Raw genomic sequence first — 23,911 nt, 5'->3', positions numbered from 1 at the left:
ATATGAGACAGGCTCTGGGTGAGTGGAAAGTAAACTGACCATGGAAATAGGCACTGTAGGATTGTCCCAGGGTGGGAGGACCCACTTGAGCCGGAAAGGGTCTCTGTCTTTCTCTGGCCCTAGTCCACTGCTGTGTGCATGTGTGGAACAGGCAGTGAGGTGGGGCCAAGCACTGTTGAGATTTTCCAGGTGAGTAGATGGAGAGAGAAGGGGGCATTGAGTGATTATAGTGAAGACCAGGGTTCTAAGCTGGGGAAGGAGGGAAGTGAGGCCACAAAGGGAATGATGAACTATACAAGTGTGGAAGGTCAGTGGCTTAGAGAACCGGGAGGGGTATTTCAATACACTCCAGTTTCAGATGTGATTTTAGAGGAACTCAAAATACTACAGATAATTCACTCACACAGTAAGTACTTATTGAAGACCTATTATAATTTTTAAAACTGCCTACAATTTATTGAGCACTTATTATGTGTCAGACATTGTGCTAAGTGTACCTTTACTGCATCTCATTTAATATTTACAACGCATTAAAGTCAGTACTGTTATCATCCCCATTGTACAGATGAGGAGACTGAGGTTCAGAGAAATGTAGTAACTTCCATAAGAATGCACAGCTGGTAAGTAGCAGAGAGCTCTGTATGGTTACAAAGCCCAAGGATCTTAACTACTGTGTTCTATTATGTGCCAGACACCATGCTGGGTTCATGTAATCATGACATTCAGATTCAGGTAATTCTCCTACTTGAGCCCAGCCTGAAAACAGGGCACCTGGCCTCAGTTGTTCAGGGGTAGAAGCTGGGAGTGGAGGTGGCGGGATCTGGCATTCTTCCCTTGTGTGCAGCCTTGATAGAGCTGTCAATCAAAGCGCCCACCCTCTTTAGCTAAGGAGAGGACATGTTATCTGAGCTCAACCAATTGGACTTGTTCCAGAGACTTCAACATTGATCAAAGAAAGATCGATAAAGTGGAGAAGAAGATGGAACTGATCCATGTTGGCCCAAATGTCTCCAGTCTCTGTTCTTTTCTAAGCCCGGTTCTCTAGCTTCAAGCCACCCCTGTGAATGCGCCACTGGCCTGCCAATAAAATCCTTTCCTGCTAAAGTAAGCCAGAATTGGTTCCTGACTTGCAATGAAAGAATCTGCACTGGCATATCAGAAAAAAAAAGACAAAGTATTGTAAGCTAAAGTGAATGATTCATTCCTTGGATAAAATATGCACTGAGCAGGGTCAGAACTATGGTGAGGCAAGTGAGGCACCATGGGCACAGAACTTAGGGGGGCTTTCACTCTCAGGGTTGTGTAAGTGCAGGGCTGGCTCTAACAAGCAGGTGCCCCCCCTCCAAAAAAAAATAAAGGTTAGTGGCTTAAAGAACAGATTATTTCTCTTTCACAGAAGAGTATGAAGCACTCTTTGTGATCATTCTGAGACATTGGCACCTTCAATGTTGTGGCTCTGTCACCCCCCACCAGCACATCCTCATCATAAGGTCAAGGCTGGGCCCGGCCAGGGAGAAGGCGAAAGAGCAGGGAGGAGGCAGGCCCTCTGACTAAAGGCCTTGCCTGAAGTTTCACACATCATGTCCACTGGCAAGGACTTAGTTACTCACTGCAAGGGAGGCTGGGAAGTGAAATTAGCTGGTCAGCCATGTGACTGTAAAAGGCAGGAGGAAGGGGTTTCGGTGGGCAGCTGGCAGGTGCCACTGTAGTCATTATGCACAGGGAACCTATTTTCCAGCAGCTTCTATTCTCGGTAATATTAAAGGCTGCTGGGTAGAAGCACCGTGGTGGCTCAGGGAGGGAGAAGTATTCATGGGCTGGTGTAACGGGGGGAGAAGGTACCTGAGGAGGAGTAACCCCTAGGGTTGGTAAAGGTAAAATGAACGCAGCAGTTATCCTTCCATGGGACAGGCAGATCTGCTAGACCAAGGCGAAGCTCTCATGTCATCTCATAACACACTGTGGGGGACAGAGGATGCAGGGTGAGGGGAGCTGGAACTGCCTTCCAGTTCCTGCATTAACCTCGTGTCAGTCTTTAATATTGACATGCCTTAGATTGCTCCTTTTGAAATGATATCCTATATAATAAAAGAGTAATATGCAAATTAACCATCACTCCGCTACACCCACAAGCCACACCCACAAGCCAATCAGGAGCGAATATGCAAATAAACCCAAAGAGATGGCTACGGCCACAGAGAGCAGGAGGGAGGCTTGGGTTTCACCGGCAATGGAGGAAGCCAAGCTTTCCGCCTGCCCTTCCCGGCCTAGGCCTCCACTCAAGGCTACAAAGTTTCAATGATAGAAGATACATAAAACCAAACAGAAATGGCGGCAGCCATGGAGCTGGAAAGAGCAGGAGGCTAGGGTTGCCCCCGGTGATGGAGGAAGCCAAGCTTTCCGCACACCCTGGCAGGCCCAGGCCTCGCTTAAGGCTACAAAGTTTCAATTATAGAAGATGCATAAATTCCAATAGAAATGTCTGCTGCCATGAGCAAGCAGAAGGCTTGGCTCCGCTCCAGGCTACAAAGTTTCAATTGTAGAAGATAAATAAACCCCAGATACCAGGGCCTCCCCTTGGGTCACCGGGGGGCGTGGCCAGCCTGCAAACCACCACAGGCCCCTCACCCAGGCCGCCTCATGCCCCAAGGGAACCCCACCCTGATCCAGGACACCCTTCAGGGCAAACCAGCTGGCCCCCACCCATGCACCAGGCCTCTATCCTATCTAATAAAAGAGTAATATGCAGATTGACCATCACTCCAACACACAAGATGGCTGCCCCCATGTGGTCAAAGATCCTGCCCCCATGTGGACACAAGATGACCACCACAAGATGGCCAGCAGGGGAGGGCAGTTGGGAGGGACCAGGCCTGCAAGGGAGGGCAGTTGGGGGCGATCAAGCCTGCAGGGGAGGGCAGTTAGGGGTGACCAAGCTGGCAGAGGAGGGAAGTTGGGGCCGACCAGGCCTGCAGGGAAAGGCAGTTGGGAGGGACCCAGGCCTGCAGGGGAGGGCAGTTGGGGGGGACCCAGGCCTTCAGGGGAGAGCAGTTGGGGGGCCAAGGCCTGCAAGGAAGGGCAGTTAAGGGTGACCAGGCCTGCAGGGGAGGGCAGTTAGGGGTGACCAGGTCTGCAGGGGAGGGCAATTAGGGGCAAACAGGCTGGCAGGGGAGCTGTTAGGCATCAATCAGGCTGGCAGGGGAGTGGTTAGGGGGTGATCAGGCTGGCAGGCAGAAGCGGTTAGGGGCAATCAGTAAGGCAGGCAGGTGAGCAGTTGGGAGCCAACAGTCCTGGATTGTGAGAGGGATGTCCGACTGCCCGTTTAAGCCCGATCCCACTGGTGGGATCGGGCTTAAATGGGCAGTCGGACATCCCTCGAGGGGTCCCAGATTGGAGAGGGTGCAGGCTGGGCTGAGGGACACCCCCCTCCCCCGTGCACGAATTTCGTGCACCGGGCCTCTAGTAAGGATGATAACAGCATCATCAACAAGAATAATACATCAATAATAAAGAATGGTAGTATGAATGATAACAATGTGGATGTGAGGATCCCACAAAGCCATAGTCTATGAAAGGCTTTGGTATCCAGCAAAGTGTAGACCAGGGGTGGGCAAATTACTGCCATAGGCCACCACGGATTTTGTAAATAAAGCTGCAATAGAACACAGACACAATCACTTGTTCATATGTTGTCAGTGGCTGCTTTCACGCTAAAACGCAAAATTGAGTGGCTGTGACAGGGACCGCGTGGCCAAAAGTATTTCTTATCTGGGCCTTTGTGGAAAGTTTGCTGATGACCTCTGCAAGGACTGTAGCCTCAAACTTCCTTGAGCATCATTTTATTCACCAGTAAACTATGACTAATAAGAATCACCATCATTTCTGAGATGTTTTGAGGATCAAATGAAACAACATATGTAAAACTGCTTTGCAGGCTGGTAAGTGCCATGTAAATGGCAGTCATTAGTTAGTCCCTTTGCTGAGTATCAATCCGTTTCATTATTTAGTCTCCACTGAGCATCTGTAAAACGGACCACTAAATACCTGCCTCCCGGAGTTGTTGTACGGATCTGTGAAATAAAATGGTTAAAGCATAAACTTTGGAATCAAACAGGCACAAGTTGGTGTCTTGGTCTGCCCATTACTGTCTGTATGATCTTGGCCCTCTTGGAAGACCCGTTACTTCGTCTGTAACAAGGGTATCAGCATTATTCCTACCTCAGAGTTGCTGTGAGTGTAAAGGGAGATAGCAGGAGCGAGGCCTTGGCGCCCTGCCGGCCTTGTTCCCATCGCAGTTGCAGTGACAAATGCCACCGCCCACGGGTCTCTATCAACAGTACAGCTGAGCTGTACCCCTCTGACTCGGCTCAGCGCCCACGGTCAGCCCTGGGTGCCGGTATAATTAGCTCCGTTTCGGTGGCGAGCATGCTCACAGCCTCTGACACGACTGTCACCTCCCACTCCGTTATCCCCACTGCCGGGCATGGGTCTGAGTGCCACCAGAGGACAAGCTTAGCACTCAAAACCTCTGACTTGACACAAGGAATCAAAGCCTTTTTCTTCACTCCCGGGGTGTGCCAAAAGACTAGTCTGAAGAAAAAAAAAATGCTGCGTCTTGCATTTGCTGAGAAATCCGTTCCTCCGGATCCCATAACCCACGGGGGAGAAAGGCAGCCTGTTTCTTTAAGAGGCCTCCGCTAGCCGGGCGGAGACCCCCGGCGTTTCCCGCGACAGCTGGGCCCGCCCTTTCTTGACTGACAGGCCAACAACCTAATTGAAGGAAGAGAGTTCAGCGTGACGGCGAAACGGAGCAATAGAAGCCCGGGTTGGCCTGTGCGGGGCGGGGCCCAGGGAAGGCGGGGCTGGCGGAGGCCGGAGGAGCGGCAGCAGCGAGACCCCATCGCTGGGAGCTGGGCCTAGGTCTGCGCCCTGGTGAGTGAGGGGCGCTCCGGGGGCCGGGTCGTGGCGCGCTGCGGAGAAGGGCTTGGCCCTAAGGATGCAGCGAGGAAAAGCGAGTTCGGGCTAGGAAGGGGCCGGGGGCTACTGCGTGCTTCTGCCCTGGGGCTGAGGGGCTGGAGAGGGCGGGCCTGGGCTGCACCGTGCGGGCTCGCAGGCGCCTAAGGGGTCGTGGCCCAGCCGGTCCGCCCGGCTCGAGGGGGCACCGAGTACCTGGCTAGGAAGGGGTGTCGGGTGGGAAGGAGGGCGGGCCAGGCCGTGAGGAGCGGGGGCTGGGTCGGAGGGAGGTGGGGGAAGGAGGGTGGAGCTGGGGGCGCGACTGGTGATGGGGAGCGAGGAGATGGGAGAGGGACAGGATAGGAGAGTGTCTGGGGTTGGGTGGTACATGTTCGAAGCCCTGGAGTCCTTCTTGACATCGCACCCCGCTGCACACTCAGACACTGGTCACCACCCCGCCCGCCCGCCCGCCGACCGGCCGGCTGGCTCGGTAGTCACATTCCATTCACTTCCCATCGCCCCGCTCCCTCGCGGCTCAGCCTCTCTCGCCTCCTGTCTGTCCCAGTGTCCAACTGACCCGCCCACGTGCACTCGGCCCTCTCCCCGCGGCCAGAGGGATCTTTTCAAAATGCAGATCAGATCCGGACACTGGGCTCTAAAACTGGCGGGCTTCCCGGCTCCTGAAGGGTCAGCCCCAGGTCCTCACCCAAGCCCTGGAGATCTGGCCCCTCCGACCTCTCCTTCCTCCCAGTCTGCGAATCCCTCTTGCTCAATACTCTCCTCACCCTGGACGCCCTCAGTCTTCAGGGTCCTTACACTTAGATTTCCTGCTCCCTGGGCCTCTCTTCCCGCCTGACTTAGTCCGGTAAAGTCTTCATCCTTCAAATCTCCATTCAAGTATCACTTCCTCTAGTCTAGAGGCATCCGTGGTCCCTGACTCCCCCACTGAGTGAATTCCCCACTTTCATCACCCTGTGTACTTCTCCTTCACCACACTTGCACAGCTGCTGCAGTGTTGCATTGATTTAGGAAGGTATTAATGTCTCTCTAGCCCACCGGGCAATAAGGTTCACAAGGAAGAACACAGTGTCTGCTTTTGCTTTTTGTGTCTCCAGCATCGTGCACAGGGCCAGGCACTGTATATATTTATTTAAAAAGTGAATGGAGGACTTGGCTTTGGCAGGAGGAAGGGTGTGGTCCCTTATGTCCTACCAGTGGGGGAAGGAATGTGCCAGGCTCTGTGCTACAGCAGTGCTGTCCAATAGAAATATAATGCAATACAGATAATTTAAAATTTTCAGTAGCCACATTAAAAAGAAACAGGTGAAATTAATTCTCGTAACATATACTTACTTAACTTAATATATTCCAAAATATTATTTTAACATGTAATCAATATAAAAACATTATTAATTAGGTATTTCACATTTTTGTGTGTATAACCAAGTCTTTGAAATCTGGTGTGTGTTTTATACTTACAGCCCATCTCAATTCGTGGTAACCATATTTCAAATGCTCAATAGCCACACGGGCTGCTGTGTTGGGCTGTGCAATGCTAGGAGCTTATACGTATACCTGTGACATTGACTCTAAAGGCGATAAAACGCCACAGGTATATAACGTATTATCTGCACTTTACTAGCAAAAATGATGAAGCTCCTAAAAGTTACGTTGCCTGCCAGCAATCATCCTAGAATTTGTGAGTAGTAGAGGAGGCAGGATGAGGACGAGGACTCCCATCTGTTAATATGGAGTCTTTCAATACCCTGTGCTGCCTCTACAAGGTGCCAAGGAGGTTTGAGGGTACAGGAAGTGGGGACTAAACTTATTGGAAACAGTGATATTTCGGGTGTATTGCGTATTCTATCTTGTTCTATGCAGAGATAATGTGTCTGAAAAGCATATTCGATGCAGTTGAAGGAAAAATCTGGCAAGTCCTTCTTTGACCCAGTCACCTACCTCAGAACAGCCTGCACCCACTCAGCCTGGGCCCAGGATCGATAGAACAATGTGCACACCGTGCAGCATCGCAAAGGTGCTAGGCTTGAGTTAACAGCCAGGCTGTTCAGTTCAGTAATTGCTCTTTGAGTGAGGTCTCCTCACTCCCGTGAGGCTAGCACTGTTCTAGGCCATTTAGGATGACCAGGAGTATAAGTCACAGCCTCCATCTTTAGGATGCCATCGTGTACTTGGAAAAACAGCGATCACAGAATGATTAGATGATGTGCAAGGCACTGTGGTGACGAAGAACCAGAGTCAGTGATGTGCAGAGACTGCAAAGTGGCTCTTTCTAAGCCAAACAGTGTAATGTGCATGAGAGTGTTCAATTTGAATTTCTTTATGCAGGGCAGGTACTTTGCAGTTAGCCACAGTCCCTACGTAGATGCTGTTTGAGTTATTTACTTACTTAGCTGGCTGCTTAAGGTGTCTAGGGGTTTGGATGTTGTTGTTGTTGTTTTTTTTGGGGGGGGGTGTCTTTTATTAATCCTCACCTCCAAGGATATTTTTTTTTCTAGAGAGAGTGGAAGGGAGGGGAAGAGACAGAGAGAGAAACATCAATGTGAGAGAGACGCATCGATTGGTTGCCTCCCACATGGGCCCCGACCAGGGCCAGGGATAGAGCCTGTAATGAGGTATGTGCCCTTGACCAGAATCAAACCTAGGACCCTTCAGTCTGCAAGCCTATGCTCTAACCACTGAGCGACTGGCTAGGGTGTGCTTAAGGCATATGAATTTGTAACCCCATTAGACATGCTGGTTTTAGAAGAGAGTTACTGGAAGGGATTTGTTGAGCATCTAATATGTGCCATTGTATTGGACACAGCTCTGGAACTGACTGTAAAACTCCCCAAGATTATTCTGCTAGAAGAAAATAATAATAATAATAATAATAATAATAATAGAACAACACAATCAGCAGTGCTTTGCCTTTTAGATTGATTTTTCTCCCTTTCACATATGTTCCCTCATTTTATCATCATTATACTTCAGCCTAGCAAGTAGGGCCGTTTTATGCTGGTGAAACATGGTTACAATGTTTTTGCAACTTCTTCAAGTTCATAGTTGGAATTCTGCTTACTCTGTGTCAGGTATTATGCTTAAATAGTTTACATATATTATCCCACTTATGTTTCCAACAACTTTATAGGGTAGGATTGATGCTAATCCCCATTTTATAGCGAAGGAGATTTTATAAGTAAGGAAATCTACTCCAGAACACACGCTCCTGTTAAGCTACACTGTCTCACTAGAAGGTCAAGGTTGGAAGAGACCTCAAAAACATCTTGTCCTATCCCCTCAGTAGATCAGGACCTGAAGTCTAGAGAGGCTTGTGCTTGTAGGCAGTCAGGTCTCCTGTGCTCCAGGGGGGAAGACTAACCCAGAAATGGGGGCCCATGCTTGCTTTTGTCCCTAACTGGTGGTGGTGTGGCCTTGCCAACTTCTTTGGACCTCTGTTCCCTTATTTGTAAAATAAGAGGGCTTGGCCTGATTTTCCAAAAACAATGCTGTGTTGTTACGGTTGGTATTGAAGGAGTCAGGCCCACAGCCCAGATTTCAGGCCTAACCCAGGACTCTTAGCTCCCCACACTCCTTCCCTACACAGCTCTGCCTCCAGTTGCAACCATGGTAGTCTGTTGAAGGAAAACCATCTCTTAAAGTTCATCTGTATTTTCCATCTCAGTTTCTGTTCCTTTGATTGCCAAAAACTGAAGCACTGTAAACACCCCTTCTAAATAGGTTTCCTCTATTATAGTTAGGGGTTCTCAAGTTCCAGGCAATGAATAACCCTCTGTCATTAGTGTTTTTATTCTACTTTAAAGGCAGTTAGGTGTAGAGCCATCCTGAAGGGTTTTTTTTTTTTGTGTGGAATTCTGTGGGCACAGCTGAGTACTGGGTATTGTGCTATGAATTTTGGGGAGTAGGCACAGGCTTGATGAATCCCTGTCCTTAAATTGCTGTGGCTTTTGGCCCAGGCCACCCATTAGAATCACCTGCGAGAGTATTTCAGTGACTGTGGGGTGGGCATTGATGCACAACCAGAGTTGAGAACCACTGGTCTAGAGCTGCTTCTCAGACTTTGAGGTGTACATGAAACCCCTGGGTGGACCTTTTTGAAGGCAGATTCTGATTCAGTGGGTGGTTTGTATTCCTGCAGCTCCCAGGTAATGCCAGTGCTGCCCGTGTGCAGATCACACTGAGAGTAGCAAGAGACGACACTGCTCGTAGAGAAGTCACAGTCATTGGGATTGTGAAGGTGTGTCTAAAAGACTAGGAGAGCAGATGAGGGCACGGGGTGACAGGACTAGGAAATCCACTTAGGAGAGTGATTGTCTGAGCTGGGCCTTGAAGGATGAGTAGGAGTTTATCAGCTGAGCATGGTGAAGGCAACAAAAGTCCAGACTTGGAGGATGTTTGAAGGAACAAAGTGGCCTGATGTGAGGGATGTAGCATCTACAAGGGAGAATCTGAAAGCTAAGGTAACTGGAGTAAGGGAATGCTCTGTTCAGGAGTGTAAACTCCCTTATGTGAGTATAGGAACTGCAGAAGGTTTCTAAACAGGATAAGAGGAGACCTAGGTGATCCTTAGGGTAGGTGTTAAGCGGAAGAAGCCCAAACAGTTACCCTGTTCCCACACACTTCCTCACCACACTTGGGCTCTATCTAACTTAGTGGTTTTTAACCACATGTTTGAATAAGTCTTGTGTCCAACAAATTTCAACAAAAAGGAGAAATCTCAGCTGCCTTTGGTATGATGGTCCTTCGAAGCATTTCTAGCAGTGAATGTCAGCACATGAATCTCTGCCAACCGAATTCCCCTTTTCTCTACCTCAGAGCCTCCTCGTCACTTGGTGGTCAGAACTAAGGGAAGTTGAGTCACTTCTCAGATGAGAAGATCTCAGAGAGAAGCCTCTATTGAGATTGTGTTCTTGATTAGAATGATGGTGTGACCTCTAGTTGCCTTCCTGGTGTGGCTATTCTGCTGCAGGAAACATAAACCAAACTTACCTCTACCCCCCCACCCCTCCCCCCCTACCCCCCCACCCCGCCACCCCGCCACACACACACACACACACACACACACACACCACACACACACACACACACACACACACACACACACCACTGAGTCAAAAGCAGAAGAACAGAACAAAGAGCACCAGGCAACCCTATCCTAAAAAAAGTGGGGAGGGGAGAGCTGGAAGCCTCTGGCATTCTTCATTCTGAATTCCTTACTAATCGGAAAGGATCATCTTTCACTTCCTTTCTTCAGATGGGTTGTCCACCCACTGTCAGAATCCAGCTCCACAAAGGAGTCACTGCAGAGGTGATTGATTGGGAAAGCTCCAAGGTGCTGATTTGATCAGCACACCTTCCAGAAGCCACTGAGAGAATGCTTCATTGGAGACACTGATGCTGCTATTTTTCTCTTGTTGCCCCAGCTTTGCCTTTGAAAACCTGGGCTTTCAATCCTTATAAAATTATCTTCTCCAAATCAGTGTGTACCTCACTCCTGTTCTTTGGCATTTTGAGTTTGCCATGTCATCTTTATAGCCATAATAGTTCCAAGGGGATGGGAGGGCAAGGGATGGAGAGTTGTGTAATCGGAAGGGGCAGTTTCCTTCTTTGCCCCTGGGCCTGGATGTAGAGCTGTAGCTCCCTCATCCTGACTCTTTGCTAGTGAGCTCTATAAAATTGCTGAGTGGCAGAGTAAGGCTATTTATAAACCTGAGAATTTGCAATGTTATTGAATTGCTTCCACCTAATTTCCACTTCCTTTCTAGAATGAAAATGAAAAGAGTAAGCAAACAAGTGCTGGAAGAGTGCCCCACAAGGAGATCCTTTACCCTGGGAAAATGGTCTGGAGAATATTATTACTTCTATTCTCCTATTTCCCAATGTTTCTATAGAGAGAAAAGCAGAGGGATATTTCCCCCTTTCTTTTAACTAGAGTCAGGGTACTAAATCTGGTTTTCCAGTGAAACTCACTCTAATGTTAGATATGATAACAAAACTTTAAATAATGGAAATACTGTGTAGTTGGGAGGTTGTAAGACATGACAAGAACATCAGGCAACTAAGACAATTCATGCCAGTTCCTTTCCATTTAGAACCAGCCAGGGCATAGGTGTTGAAGTCAGAGCTGGTGGATTTAAGCAGACACTGAACCACAACTATATGCCTGGTGAGACCACAGGAGGAGCCCGTGAAAAGAGAGGTGTAAATCCTATTTTGTTTTGCTAAGGAAAGGTAAGGAAAGCTAAGAATGGTACAGAGAGGAAGTGACATTTGAGCTGAGCTTTGAAGCTTGAATAGGGGTTCATTTGACAGTTAAGGAAGGAAGAAAATGTGAAAAGGTACAGAAGAAATGAAGGAACATGACCTACCTCATAAAAATAGCAAGTAGTTCAGGGAGATCTGGCTGGATTGTGCAGGACTAAATAGTTTAGATGGTGGAGTACCATTATCTGTTAAAATAGTGAGTTGTTTTGTGGGTCTCTTAGCTTCAGTGTATTCTAGCTTCAGGTACAACAAACTAGATTTCTCACGTGAGCACTTGCTATGGGCCAGATACAGTGTTCCTTTGTTCACATGGCTTTCAAACAACACCAGTCTGCTTTGGATCAAATTCTGGCTGTACCACTTCCTAGCTGTGCCACTCAGCATGGAACTTAATTTTTCTGTGCCTCTATTTTCTTATCTGTAAATAAGGGTAATAATGTACCATACAGGGTTGCTGTGTGGATTAAATGAGTTAATATTTGCAAAGCCCTTAGAACAGTACCATAGCACTATGTAATTGTTAGCTAATGTCATCATCAAAGGAATTCTTATGTAGAGGGAAGAGAACGAATTTTGAAGTCCTAAGACCTAGCCTTGTGATCCAGTTCTGAGGTGGATGGAAGAACAAGTTTCTCAACCCTTCCGAACTTCAGTAGCCTCACCTGTAAAATGGGGGTGATTTCAGGGTTTTTGTGAGCATCAGCTATAAAAATGCTGTAGAGTGAGCAATCAACTATACAGAGGCATCTGCACAGAACTGTTATGTACAGATGATTGCTATAAAGTCACCATATAACTGCTCTGTTTTAAATAAGTGGGTTCTGCTCTTCATTAATTCAGCCAGTGTTAATTAAGGGCCTTCTTGATGCATCATCGTATGCCTGTTATGCTGCGGTCTGTTCATACCTCCATATTAGAGTTGCTTCAAAGCTTGGGTCAATCTTAGTCCTAGGCTTTTTAGCTGCAATGAACAGAAATGGAGGCTAGTTTAATTTAAAGTTTTATTGGCATGATACAAGGGAATTTCCGGTCCCGCAAGTGTAGGAGGTGCAGCCATGGGATCTCGAAAGTCCTCAGGCAGTGGCCTCTTCCATCCCTTTCGGGGACTTCGTGGCTTCTGGTTTCTGGCCTCCAATCATCTGCACATTTCTGGGTTCTTTCTGCAGAGCAGCTCCCTCTGCGGGGGGCGGAGGGGTTGCTTCTCTGTACCTTTGGCTTACGAATGGCCTGGGCTTGCCATGATACCTGTTCTAAAGCTGACTGTGACCTTTCTGTTCCAGGGCCATTGCCATCCAACTCCCTTTGAGCCCATGTTTGTAAGTTCAAGAGAAAGAATTGGACTAGTCCAGCCAAAGTTGGACTAGTGCCATCAGGTATGGCACAGTTGGGAAGAGGTCATTCAACACACCGGGCTGCCCGGGCTTTGTGGGAAAGGGCAGAGTTGCTGAGAATGGGGGTTTATAGTAGTCTTGGTGGTTGCAAATCTCCAAGCTTTAAAATGGATATAAATTCTTGGAACAGTCGGGAATCACTCAGGGCTAACTTGAACAAAGAAAGGGACAGTTGACCTAGGAGAGTGGTCGGCAAACCATGGCTCGCAAGCCACATGCGACTTGCGAGCCGCGGTTTGCCGCTCTGTTGACTAATGAGTTTGCCGACCACTGTCATATACTACCCTTTACCTCTTTGCACACAATATGCCACAATTGCCTAATCCTCACAGCTTCCAACTACACGGTAACATTTAGTCCAGTGGTCGGCAAACTCATTAGTCAACAGAGCGGCAAACTGCGGCTCACGAGCTGCATGTGGCTCGCGAGCCGCGGTTTGCCTACCACTGACCTAGGAAATGCCATATGGGGTCAAAGTAAAGTGGAACTGTAAATTAATGAGCTTTAGCTTTTGTTTATCTCTAACAGTGGTATCTAGAAAGGAGTTCCCCAAAATACTATTTGTTTCTAAGGGTATAGCTTCTTTCAGTAAGGACTTTGAAATGGGCAATCTGCATTCAAAGTTTTAAGTTCCACTTTCGAATCACGGACTTTTAGACTTAGAAGGCATCTTACACATCTTTAGTCTAACACATCTCAGAAAAAAAACTGAGACTTGGGTAAAAGAGACATGTGCACATCACCCAGACACTTAGTGATGGAACTGGGACTAGGTCCTGAGTCCTTTGGCTCTAAATCCAGTTGCTACTTCAGCAGGGAAAGTCATCCCAGCAAGCTGCCCTTCCTGTGGTACCTATGCTGTCTACTTATTTTAAAAACAAGGAAAAATGAACTAAATAACAAATGTTCTAAGAAGGCATACTGTTCAGTTCCATGTATATCAAGTATAAAAACAGGCAAAGTCAGAGAAGTCAGAAAGAAGTTACCTCTCAGCGGGCTGGGAGGTAGGGGATTGACTGGAATGATGGAGGGAATTTTCTGGGGTAATGAAAATGTTCAGAGTCTTGTTTTAGATTAGGGAGATGTGGGTTATTTCCATTATATATATAATATATTTACATTATAGAAACATACATAATAGAAATACATATAATAGAACTACATATAGAAGCTCTGTGCATTTTATTGTATGTAAATGACATCTCAGTTTTCTAAAATGATCTCACAACTGACAGTCACACCCCTAATTAGGGCAGATTTACCGAAAAGGGTAGGATGCCTGCCCTAGCACCCAGATATTCGTGGTACCGCCCCTGCTTTGCTGTGTCACTGGAGCAGAGCATTTCAACCACGAGTTATTCTCATGGGGCCAGTTTCTATTCAGAGGTTTGTTGTATGTCTAGGCACATAAAAATTATACGTGAAAAATTCTGCTCGGAGCTGCCAAAGTTGTGGAAGCTTTAGGGGCCATCAGGCCAGCCTCCTTACGTCCCTTTAGGCTTGATTTAGTTGCAGTGAACAGAAATTCAGGCTAGCTTGGGGGGAGGGGGGGCAGAGCACTGGCCAAAGTTAGCTCCAACTTCTGTCCCCTTGACTACTTATTAGCTGGGTGAACTCGGGCAACTTAACCCGAGCGTCATTTTGTCATCTTCACAGGGAGGTAATAATTCTACTCTACTTCTTAAGGCTGCTGGGAGGACTCAACAAACTAAGTGAAAGCACCTTGAACCATCTCTTTTACATTGTCATGTTCTGGAAATGCTTGTATTTGTGACGATTGACTTCTGAAGCAGCCCACCCTGGTCAGGAAATGGTCATGAAAGCTTCCCTCTTGTGAGGCCTCTGGTTTGAAGGGGACAGGACTCTTAACCCTTTCGCCATGCTCACAAGGCTGGGAGAACTGACCTTTGTGCTTGGGCTGGAAAATGGATAGCATACAGGAACTACAGCTCAGCAGCAGCTCTGCGGCATGTTCCAGGGGAGGCAGGTGGTCTCCATCAATGAAGAGTGAATTACGGGTGAGGGGCTAAACCTGGGGGGCAGGAGGAAGGTCTTTTTCATTAAGAGAAAGGCCTCTCCTGAACTCGTAGGCAAGGAGTGTAAATACACACGAAACGATCCATTAGTCTAGTGGCTTCCCTTCGTCAGACCTTGGAGAGAGAATGCTTTCTGCTTGGAATACCACTAAGCTAGCAGAGTTGCCTAGGATATCAGTCACATGGGCGCATCTTCCAGACTTGTTCAAAATGACTTATTTCCCTTTGTTTTGGAGAGAAGTGGGGGAGGGTACAACCAAAACCTTGTCCTTCTCTAGAGGGCTCTGTGTGAGGGTACCCTTACCTCCCTACACTTGAGTTCTCAGCAGCTCTTGCCCTTGGCAATAGCGACTAAAATAGCATTTCCTGTCTTCTTTCTCTTCCCCATATTCTGAACTCTGCATCATCCCACACAGAGGAGGCTCCACATTGTGTCCTTTGAGGGGGAAGGAGTGGCAGCAATAACTAGGGAGGAGGCAAGAGAGCATGTGGCCGGGCCCTGCTGATGCTGGATTTTCCTGGATTGACTGCACAACACAAGTGGGCTGGCTCCTTCAGCTGACTGCCCAAGCAGAGAAGGCTGCGTCTGTTCTTACCCGTCTCAGAGCATATGCTGCTCCCTCTCACGGTCCCAAGACAGGAATTTGCAGTAAATGTGTTCTTCTGCCACAGAGTACTCCTTACCCTTAAACTGAAGTGCCACATTGGCAGATCTTCCCACTGGCTGATCTGCAGTTGATAGATAGGATTGTCCCATTTCTACTTGCTGATTTAATCCAAAGAGACAAAAAGCCCAAGGAGAGATTGTGGTGTGATCTAGAAAAATTCAAACTAAGTAGTTCCATGTGTAGTAGTTCGGCCTTTGGACAATGTCTGTTGTCTAGTTTTCCAAAATATCTTACAAGGGTGAAAAGTGAAAGCAAACTCTGACTTTTTCCTTCTTTCTGATTCCTTCTCCCCAGGCAGCTGTATCTGTATGTGCATCTTAGAGAAGTAGGGCCCATTAGGAACAATGCCACCACCATCAGATATTGTCAAAGTGGCCATTGAGTGGCCAGGTGCTAATGCCCAGCTCCTTGAAATCGACCAGGTAAGCTCCTGAAATGACAAACAGTGATGCGAGCAGAGGGATCTGGGAAGTGTGTGGCAGAGGATGTCTTTAGGGATGAGGACCACTGGCATCAGGAGTAAGAACCCGCCAGAGGAAAGCTGAGGCCTGTCCCACCCTACGGAAGGTTGGTCACCATGGCTTGGGAGAGGCTGCCTCTCAATACAAGCTATCAAGGGAGAAGTCCATGCTCAGACCCCAGGTTAATCCTGCTTGGCAGCCCCTGGTCAGAACCGTGGCACGAGGAGGATGTGGTTGAAGGACCTCTCTCTTTCTTTCAGAAACGGCCCCTGGCATCCATCATCAAGGAAGTTTGTGATGGGTAAGTTGAAACTCCCTTGTTTTGGATGATGTCAAGCTAGAGACTAAAGGAGCACTACCAGGTCTTGACAGGTCTTCTGCTGAAGGGTCTCCAGTTAGTCAGATCCCCAGTATGGGCTTTTGTGCATCGTTGCCTTACAAAGGAAGTATAGCTAATGAGGATGACCCTTAGACCTCTTATCAATCTTTAGTTTTTCCTTTAAGTCCAGGATTGCCCTGCCTGAGGTCCTGGTGGGATCTGAGGTCCGTGATGAATTATATGTACCTCCTTTTGTGCTGTCAGTCTTAAAAGGTTATTTGTAAACCTGAGGAAGTTATTTTTCAACATCTCAACCTAAAGCTTTGATTTTTGTCCCCAGTCCTTCAAACATGCCATCCGATCCCTTGAGCAACTCTACTGAAATTATTTATTTGCAGCTTCTAGATAGGTCCAGAGGAGTAGCCAAACAGGCTGTACCATTTTTCTCTTACACAGGTGGTCATTGCCAAACCCGGAGTATTACACCCTGCGTTATGCAGACGGGCCCCAGCTCTACATCACTGAACAGGTCAGTACTGGGAGATGCAAATCAATATAGGCCTTGCTTTGCTGTGCACCACCCAAGGAGACCACGCCGTTCACCTTACTCCCATCCAGGTAGCTTCCACTCACTGGGGAAAGCTGCTTCCTGGCAGACCAGGGAGCGCCAGCCCTTGTTCTCCACCACTGGCTGGAACGCCATGGTTTTACTTCCTGAGAGCCCAGGGCTTGAAGAAGACCTTAGAAGTTCTGTGCCAAGAAACAAGCAGCAGGAGAAGAGGGCCAGACTGAAGAGTCTCTGTTCCAACGCCTTTAGAAATGACATAAAGTTCTTGTTGACTCAACAGCTTGTACAATTTTACTATTTTATTTTAGTTACTCTTTTTTCTCTTTGCTCCCCAGACTCGCAGTGACATTAAGAATGGGACAATCTTACAGCTGGCTATCTCCCCGGTAGGTACTCTGCTTTCCTTAGGAATTAATTTATTTAACAAACGTATATGAGTATCTATCCTGGGCCAGACTCTGTTCTAGAAACTAAGATTGTGGAGATTAACAAGTCAGTCTTTGCCCTCACAGTCTACTTGAGATTAAACCAACAAATACAATATATGGCCTTTCTCAAGGGTCTTGATGGAAAGTTGCTTAGGGAGTTGTAGGAACTCAGAAAAGGGACCACCTGACTCAACCGGAGGCTTCCCAGAGAAGGAAACACATAGCTCGAATGTCGAAGACTGAGCAAGAATAGCTGAAGAAAGAAGAAAATGAAAAGTGTCCCAAGCAGAGAGACATACTTTGTCTGGGGAAAGCGGGATGCAGGATGGCTAGAGCCTGTGGCCATCAGTGAGAAGCCAGATACTGAAGTCCCTGAGGGTCTGCTTATGGGTTTGGATTCTGTCTAGAAGGAAGGTGGGAACACTGAAAGATTTTGAGCAGGAAGTTATATTACGTTTAGATTTATATTTTAGAAAGATCCCTTTAGTCATAGGGTGGAAGATCGGCCAAGAAAAGGAAGGTTGGTGGCAGGTGGTATCTCTAAGAAACTAATGAGGAATGTTAACAGCCCCTGAAGGCAAATGGCAATGGAGACTAAATATTTAGCGGTAAACTGGATGAACATGGTAACATACTGGATGTGGAAGGAAAGGGGAGAATCCAGGATGACCCCTGTTTTCTGCAAGAGCAGCCTTCAAGGGTAACTAAGGGAGCAACCAGAAGGGCAGGAAGAAAACCAGGAGCATGAAATGGCTCAGGAGCTGAGGGCAGAGTGTCAGGACAGAGGGAGGTGTCCCCAAGGAGCAGAGAGATAAACAGAATAGAAAGGCTGGCTGTTAACCTGTTATGTCAGTCACGGTGAGCTTCCTGCAAAATGTTTTCGTGGTGTGACATCCAGATTGTCATGGGTTGATAAAAAGAAGTGAAAAAGTGAGAACCTCCAGTTTACCATATTACTAAGAAGCTTGGTTATAAAAGGAAATAGGTGGAGATGGTAGTAACTCAGGAATGTGGAGTGCAAAAAAATGTGCTCTTTAGAAAGAGGTAAAACATTCAAGTGTTTAAAAAATCAACAAATTTTCATGAAGATACAATGAAAGGTCTCCCCCTTACTACCCTCCCTCACCTCCAGTTCCCCACCTCCTCCAACCCTTCATAGTTGTTAACTAATGTTGAATCTTTTTATGTGTCCTTGAAAATCTTGTTAAGATGGACGAGAGGAAGGCTGACATGCAGAAAAGAGGGGGCAATGAATGAAACAGGACCCAGGACCCTTCTGGGTCAGAACTGGAGGAACCCAAAGCCCAGGTGGAGGGATGCACCCTGGCTGCTTGGCCCAAGAGGAGGACAGTCGATGCGGGGTAGCTTAGGTATATTTGTGGAAGGGCCACCAGAAAACTAAGGGCACCTGTTTTCTTGACAGAGAGAGATAGAGAGAGAGAGAGACTTGTTTGTCTACAAGGAAGGGAGGGTTGAAGTAATAACCGCCAACATTTCTTGAACACCCATATTTTGCTGAATACTTTGCATAGGTTATATCTTTTAATCCTGACAAACACCCAATGAGATGGGCACTCTTGACAGCCTCATTTGGCAGACAAAGAAACTAAGCTTAGAGAGGTTAACTTGCCACTTGTCACAATGCTACAGGTCTGTCAGACTCCAGCCAGTATTCTTACCGTCCCATTCTTCTGCTTCCCTCTGTTTTCCTGAACTCATCTTAAGGACTTAGTTATTCCCCCCTCAACTCTGCTAATTTAATATGACAGTCTTGGAGTTACTCACTTTTATAGACTCATGAAGCATCCTACAGAGCTCTCTTACGGAGCAGTTGACTTTTCCAGAAGCACACCTCTCTGGAGCAGGAGGCAGCCGCCCAGACACGGTGTCTCAAGAGGGAAATTAACATTTGGAGTTGGAAGTTTCTAAGTGTGATGCAGACCAGTGCTCTTCAAATTGTTCTCTCCTGTGACCTTTTCTCCTGGCGGACATTTTCCCTGCTGTGGAGATCTTGAAGAATTTCTGTGTCATTGAGAGCAGTGTGGGGCCATCTATAATAGTCAAAGAGGAGAGGCACAGGAGAGAGAGATGAAACAGGCCTGACTCCTTGGCCGGCAACAAGACTAGGCTTCAGTCACTTGCTCAGCACTGTAAAAAAACAATAAAGACTACAGGAGCATTTTTGCTCTTGAGATTCTTCCATTCCAACTGAGAACATTAAATGAACACACCAGAAATAGAGAATGATGAAACGGTAAATTGTGAGGCATTGACTATCAAGTTAATAAGTTCAGCAAAAGGAAAGATCAGTGAACACGAGAGGAGGGATTGTAGCTATAGCTTGTAGAGTGGAGACAAGCATTCTGCCAGGAAAAGTTCCCACACTGGGAGGCTTCGTCACCAGTCTTCATCTTCAAAAAGCTATTTTGAAATTAGTTGCTTCCTGCTCCTTGATATTCTTAAAGTTTCCCCAAGACTATCATTTTGAGGAACAATGATGTGGACTTGAAAGGAAAGTTTTAAAAAAATTCTGAGGCTTCCCCCATTTTCAGATTGAAAGGGATCTTCAGGGTCATCAGATTAAATTCTCCACCCAGGCATCCCTTCTATAGCATCTTTGATAGATGGTTGTCCAGATTCTCCTTGATTGCGTCTAGTGACCAAGAGCTTATTACTTCGAGAGACAACCACTTCCACTCTCTAATGGCTTTAATAAATAGAAAACTGCCCTATGTGGAACCAGTATCTGTTTCTCTGTGACTTGCCAGAGTTAGTGGACTGTCATCTCCCAGATATCTCTTGTATTCCCTGGATGGGAATTCCTTTAATCCATAGGCCAGAGTGGTACACAAAGGATACAGATACTACAGAATTGGTCTGGGCATACTGGTAATTCCCCGATTTATCCAGTGAACATTTATTTAACAGCTTCTAAGCAGTGAAAAAAACTAGTTCTGCCTCAGGCATGGATGTTCACAGAAAGGGCCTCAGAGCTATCCACAGAGCAATCACCTGCCATAAGGAACAGATGGCAAATATCTTGTTTCTGCTCTCACAGTCCCGGGCCGCACGCCAGCTGATGGAGAGGACCCAGTCATCCAGCATGGAGACCCGGCTGGATGCCATGAAGGAGCTGGCCAAGCTCTCTGCCGACGTGACCTTCGCCACCGAGTTCATCAACATGGATGGCATTGTTGTGCTGACGCGGCTCGTGGAAAGTGGAACCAAGCTCTTGTCCCAGTGAGTATTATTGAGGTCTTGTCTGGGGCTTTCGGAGGTCTGCTACTCTCCACAGGGCATCCTATTCTCATTTCCATTGAGTCAAATGAGGTTTTGGAAAACCGTCTGCGTACAGAGCAATGTGCCAAGCACAAGAGTCCACACAGAGGGATGTAATTCACTATCGTGGTCCTAAATCTTATAGTCTGCATGGGCTCTCACAACACGGTACTGTGCCAAGTGAGAAGTAAAAATAGGGGCTGCTGAACTCAGGAAGAGGGAGGTCAGCTGAAGACAGACCTGTACATTTATGGAAAACGATTGGTCTGATGAAAGTTAGTGTGCAGACTATCCATTATGGACTAGAACAGGTGTCTGTCTATTCTTAACCACCCCCTGCCTCCCTCCCTGTCCAGTCACCTCCCCTCCACACACACACACACACACACACACACACCCCTTTCTCTGTGTTTATCATAGGTTACCCCCTATCCATGTGCCATCTCCCTGCCACCCATTTTCACAGGACAGAGGAGATCCAGAACTTTGAGATACACCACGAACATCTTTATGCTCCTCCAGCGCCAAGATGAATGTGGTGGGAAACTGGCTTGTCGTGATCCACAGTGAATAACATGTTTAGTTTGCCTTCTGAGCCTGTGGAGCCTAAGCTGGCAGAGAGGGAGTCAGAAATCTTTCAGCCGACAGATCAGCTATTGAAATTTTCAGCCAAACCAAGCAACTAATCATGGGTATTTGTTTAAGTCCTAGAAAATCCTAAAGCTTTCGCTGTCATCAGCATTAACCCCCTCCCCCCCCCCCCCCCGCAAGAGTGCTGCAGTCTCCCAGGAATACAGGATTAGAAGGGCCTTCGCTTCTTCCTCTTTAAAATGGGGATAATGCCCCAGTATTGTCATGAGGAGCATTGTAAATGAGAATGGATTTGAGCAGGCTTTGTCCATGGGAGTATAGTTTGTTAATTGCAAAGCACTCTACAAAAGTATAAAGGATTTAATGTGTAAACAGGAGAGACAAAGGGAAGAAAACATTTTCATCCTTATTTTCCATCAGCACAATGCTAAGGGCTTTGCATTTATTGTCATCTTGCCCCCACCACAACCCAGTGAGATTAACATGATTTTACAGAGGAAGAAATTAAAGTTTGAAAAGATAAAATTTGCAGTTAGCAAATAGCTGAACAGGAATTGAACCCATATCCAAAGTTTGTACTCTCTGCTGCCTCCAGGCCTAAAGGTGAACATGGTACATAAGCTTCCTTAGGTACCCCCACAAGGTATTGGGGTTTGACAAAGGTCTGCTGTGGTTTTGTTCATGGGAAATGGATTAGTGATTCTGTTTCCCTGAGATGAGGTGACATGGAGAAGGAAAGCCTAATCCCCAACAGCCTTTATGTTTTCAGTGATAGATACCTGGACAGATCTGCTCCACGTCTGTGTAGGTGTGCATTCGGGCGCTGACTCAGAGTTGCATCGACTGATTGCTCATGTAGTGCTTACACTGAAATCCTTCCATTGTGGCTGCCTTCACACCTGTTCCCGGTTTTGAATCTTTGTATTGTTGTGTGTGTGTTTTGCACATGTCTCAGCTACAGTGAGATGCTGGCATTCACCCTGACTGCCTTCTTAGAGCTCATGGACCATGGCATTGTCTCCTGGGACATGGTTTCCATCACCTTCATTAAGCAGGTGAGGCCTCCAGCATTCTGTCTTTCTCTCCTTCCTCAGTCACCCGTTGTTCTCTAGGCTAAGGTGGAGATGCAGTCAATACTGCATTCTGGTATGGGTCAGCATTCTATCCCTGAGGCCAGACTTTCATCCTGGAGCTCTGGTCTTCCTCTGGTTCCTGCAAGACTTACTCTGCTGTATTCTCGAGAGGACCTGCACTGAGATGAACTGGCTCTCCAAGTGAATCTGCCCAAAGTGGCACTGGATTACTAGTGAGACTTGGGAGAACACCAGCATCAGCCAGTGCCATCCTTGAATCTTTTGACCTGCTTCCTGATTTTCCCTTCTCTTTGATAAAAAGTGTTCATTTCATTTGCCTTATATTTATGTCTGCCTTCTGTTTACAAATCTGCCAGGTAGCCTGTTTGGACTGTCAGATTGAACTCAGTCGGTAGAAGAGGAGACTTCTAGTTTTGCCCTCCTTTCTTTTACAAGAAGGGACAGCATCAACTTGGAAAACTGAACTAAAACCAGTGAATAATATGTCCTGACCTGTCATTGTCTTGGGACTTTGGGAACCTCCCAGTGCTAGCGCTATTTTGGCAAAAGTAACCTGGCCATGTTTTAAGGATATTATAATGGGGATTGAGGAGGATTAGATGACAAGACTTTGAGATCCTGTCTACCTCTCCAAGTCTCTCTGTTCTACGTGTGTATAGGGACACAGTGCATTTCAGGAGAAGAATACCTGGAAATAATATCCTAGTATCAGTAAGATCCTCTGCTTTCTATACTCAGCTTTTTCACACCTGAGTCCTTATTAAGGGCAAATGAAGTATTAAGCCCTTAGATTTTGAGGACATACAGTTGAGTGGATACTGTAATTTGAAATTGAGTTTTCCATGCCTAGGGAATCCCTGGCATTGGCCCAGGTAGCCATAAACAGAAAGCACTCTCCAGCTCAGGACACCTGCCCCAATGTGGTCAACACACCTGAGAGGAGAGAGCCTGTGGGCTAGCAGCAGAAGCCTAAGCCGTCCAGCTCCCATGGGCCCTGAGCTTCCTAACTGATTTGTCCCTCTCTGCCTTTAGATTGCAGGGTACGTGAGCCAGCCCATGGTGGACGTGTCCATCCTTCAGAGGTCCCTGGCCATCCTGGAGAGCATGGTCCTGAATAGCCAGAGTTTGTACCAGAAGATAGCAGAGGAAATCACTGTGGGACAGCTCATCTCTCACCTCCAGGTGTGAGTAAGAGACTCTGCCTGCCTCCCTGCCCTGTCGCTTCTCTTCTCCTCTCTCCGTCTGCATAAGTCTTCCCGTCCTCCTCCTGCTTTGCTTGGATTCCAAGCTGCTGGTCTGCTTGTTCATCCATTCATCGCTTCTTCCACACTACTGCCAGATTCCTCCCATAATTCAGACCTGCTCATGTCATGCTCCTGTGTAAAACCCTCTGTAACTCTGCTTGCCCCTTCGGATAAAGTGAAGTTTCCCCCAATCTCCCTGTACCACTGTGGTACCAGACAAAATGAGATGCTTTCTTCTCTATGGGCCAAACAATCTGTTTGCACCTATGGCAATTATATTTACATAAAATACTCTACTTTTTATTATCTGTCTCCCATTTTATAAATTTTTTAAATATATTTTTATTGATTTCAGAGAGGAAGGGAGAGGGAAATAGAAACATCAGTGATGAGAGAGAATCATTGATTGGCTGCCTCCTGCATGCCCCCTACTGGGGACCGAGCCCGCAACCGCAGGCATGTGCCCTTGACTGGAATCAAACCTGGGACCCTTTGGTCCGCAGGCTGACGCTCTATCCACTAAGCCAAACCAGCTAGGGCTCCGTCTCCCATTTTAAACTGAGCTATCTGGGAACAGGGACCAATCATTTTTGTGTC

At 47.1% G+C, this 23,911-nt stretch overlaps 1 protein-coding gene across 12 annotated transcripts in view; it reads left to right on the top strand.

Moving 5' to 3' along the window:
- The first annotated feature begins 4,832 nt into the window (after positions 1–4,832).
- Positions 4,833–23,911, top strand: part of ELMO2 (engulfment and cell motility 2) — a 39,185-nt gene continuing 20,106 nt past the window's right edge. For 2 of the 12 annotated variants that reach the window (XM_080685330.1, XM_080685327.1), the window contains exons 1-8: positions 4,849–4,932; positions 15,625–15,752; positions 16,052–16,092; positions 16,567–16,639; positions 17,014–17,064; positions 20,165–20,346; positions 21,938–22,031; positions 23,103–23,254. In XM_080685330.1, the coding sequence (XP_080541456.1) occupies positions 15,675–15,752; positions 16,052–16,092; positions 16,567–16,639; positions 17,014–17,064; positions 20,165–20,346; positions 21,938–22,031; positions 23,103–23,254 (671 nt within the window). In that variant the 5' untranslated portion in view covers positions 4,849–4,932; positions 15,625–15,674. Of the gene's footprint in view, positions 4,933–12,515; positions 12,609–15,624; positions 15,753–16,051; positions 16,093–16,566; positions 16,640–17,013; positions 17,065–20,164; positions 20,347–21,931; positions 22,032–23,102; positions 23,255–23,911 lie in introns of those variants that run through there. The other 10 variants (XM_080685332.1, XM_080685331.1, XM_080685329.1 and 7 more) reach the window with 9 other exon arrangements.

Source organism: Plecotus auritus (assembly GCF_963455305.1).
Source record: "Plecotus auritus genome assembly, chromosome: 8".
Taxonomy (NCBI): domain Eukaryota; kingdom Metazoa; phylum Chordata; class Mammalia; order Chiroptera; family Vespertilionidae; genus Plecotus; species Plecotus auritus.
Note: the sequence above shows the minus strand (reverse complement) of the source record. Positions and strands in the feature narration are given on the sequence as shown.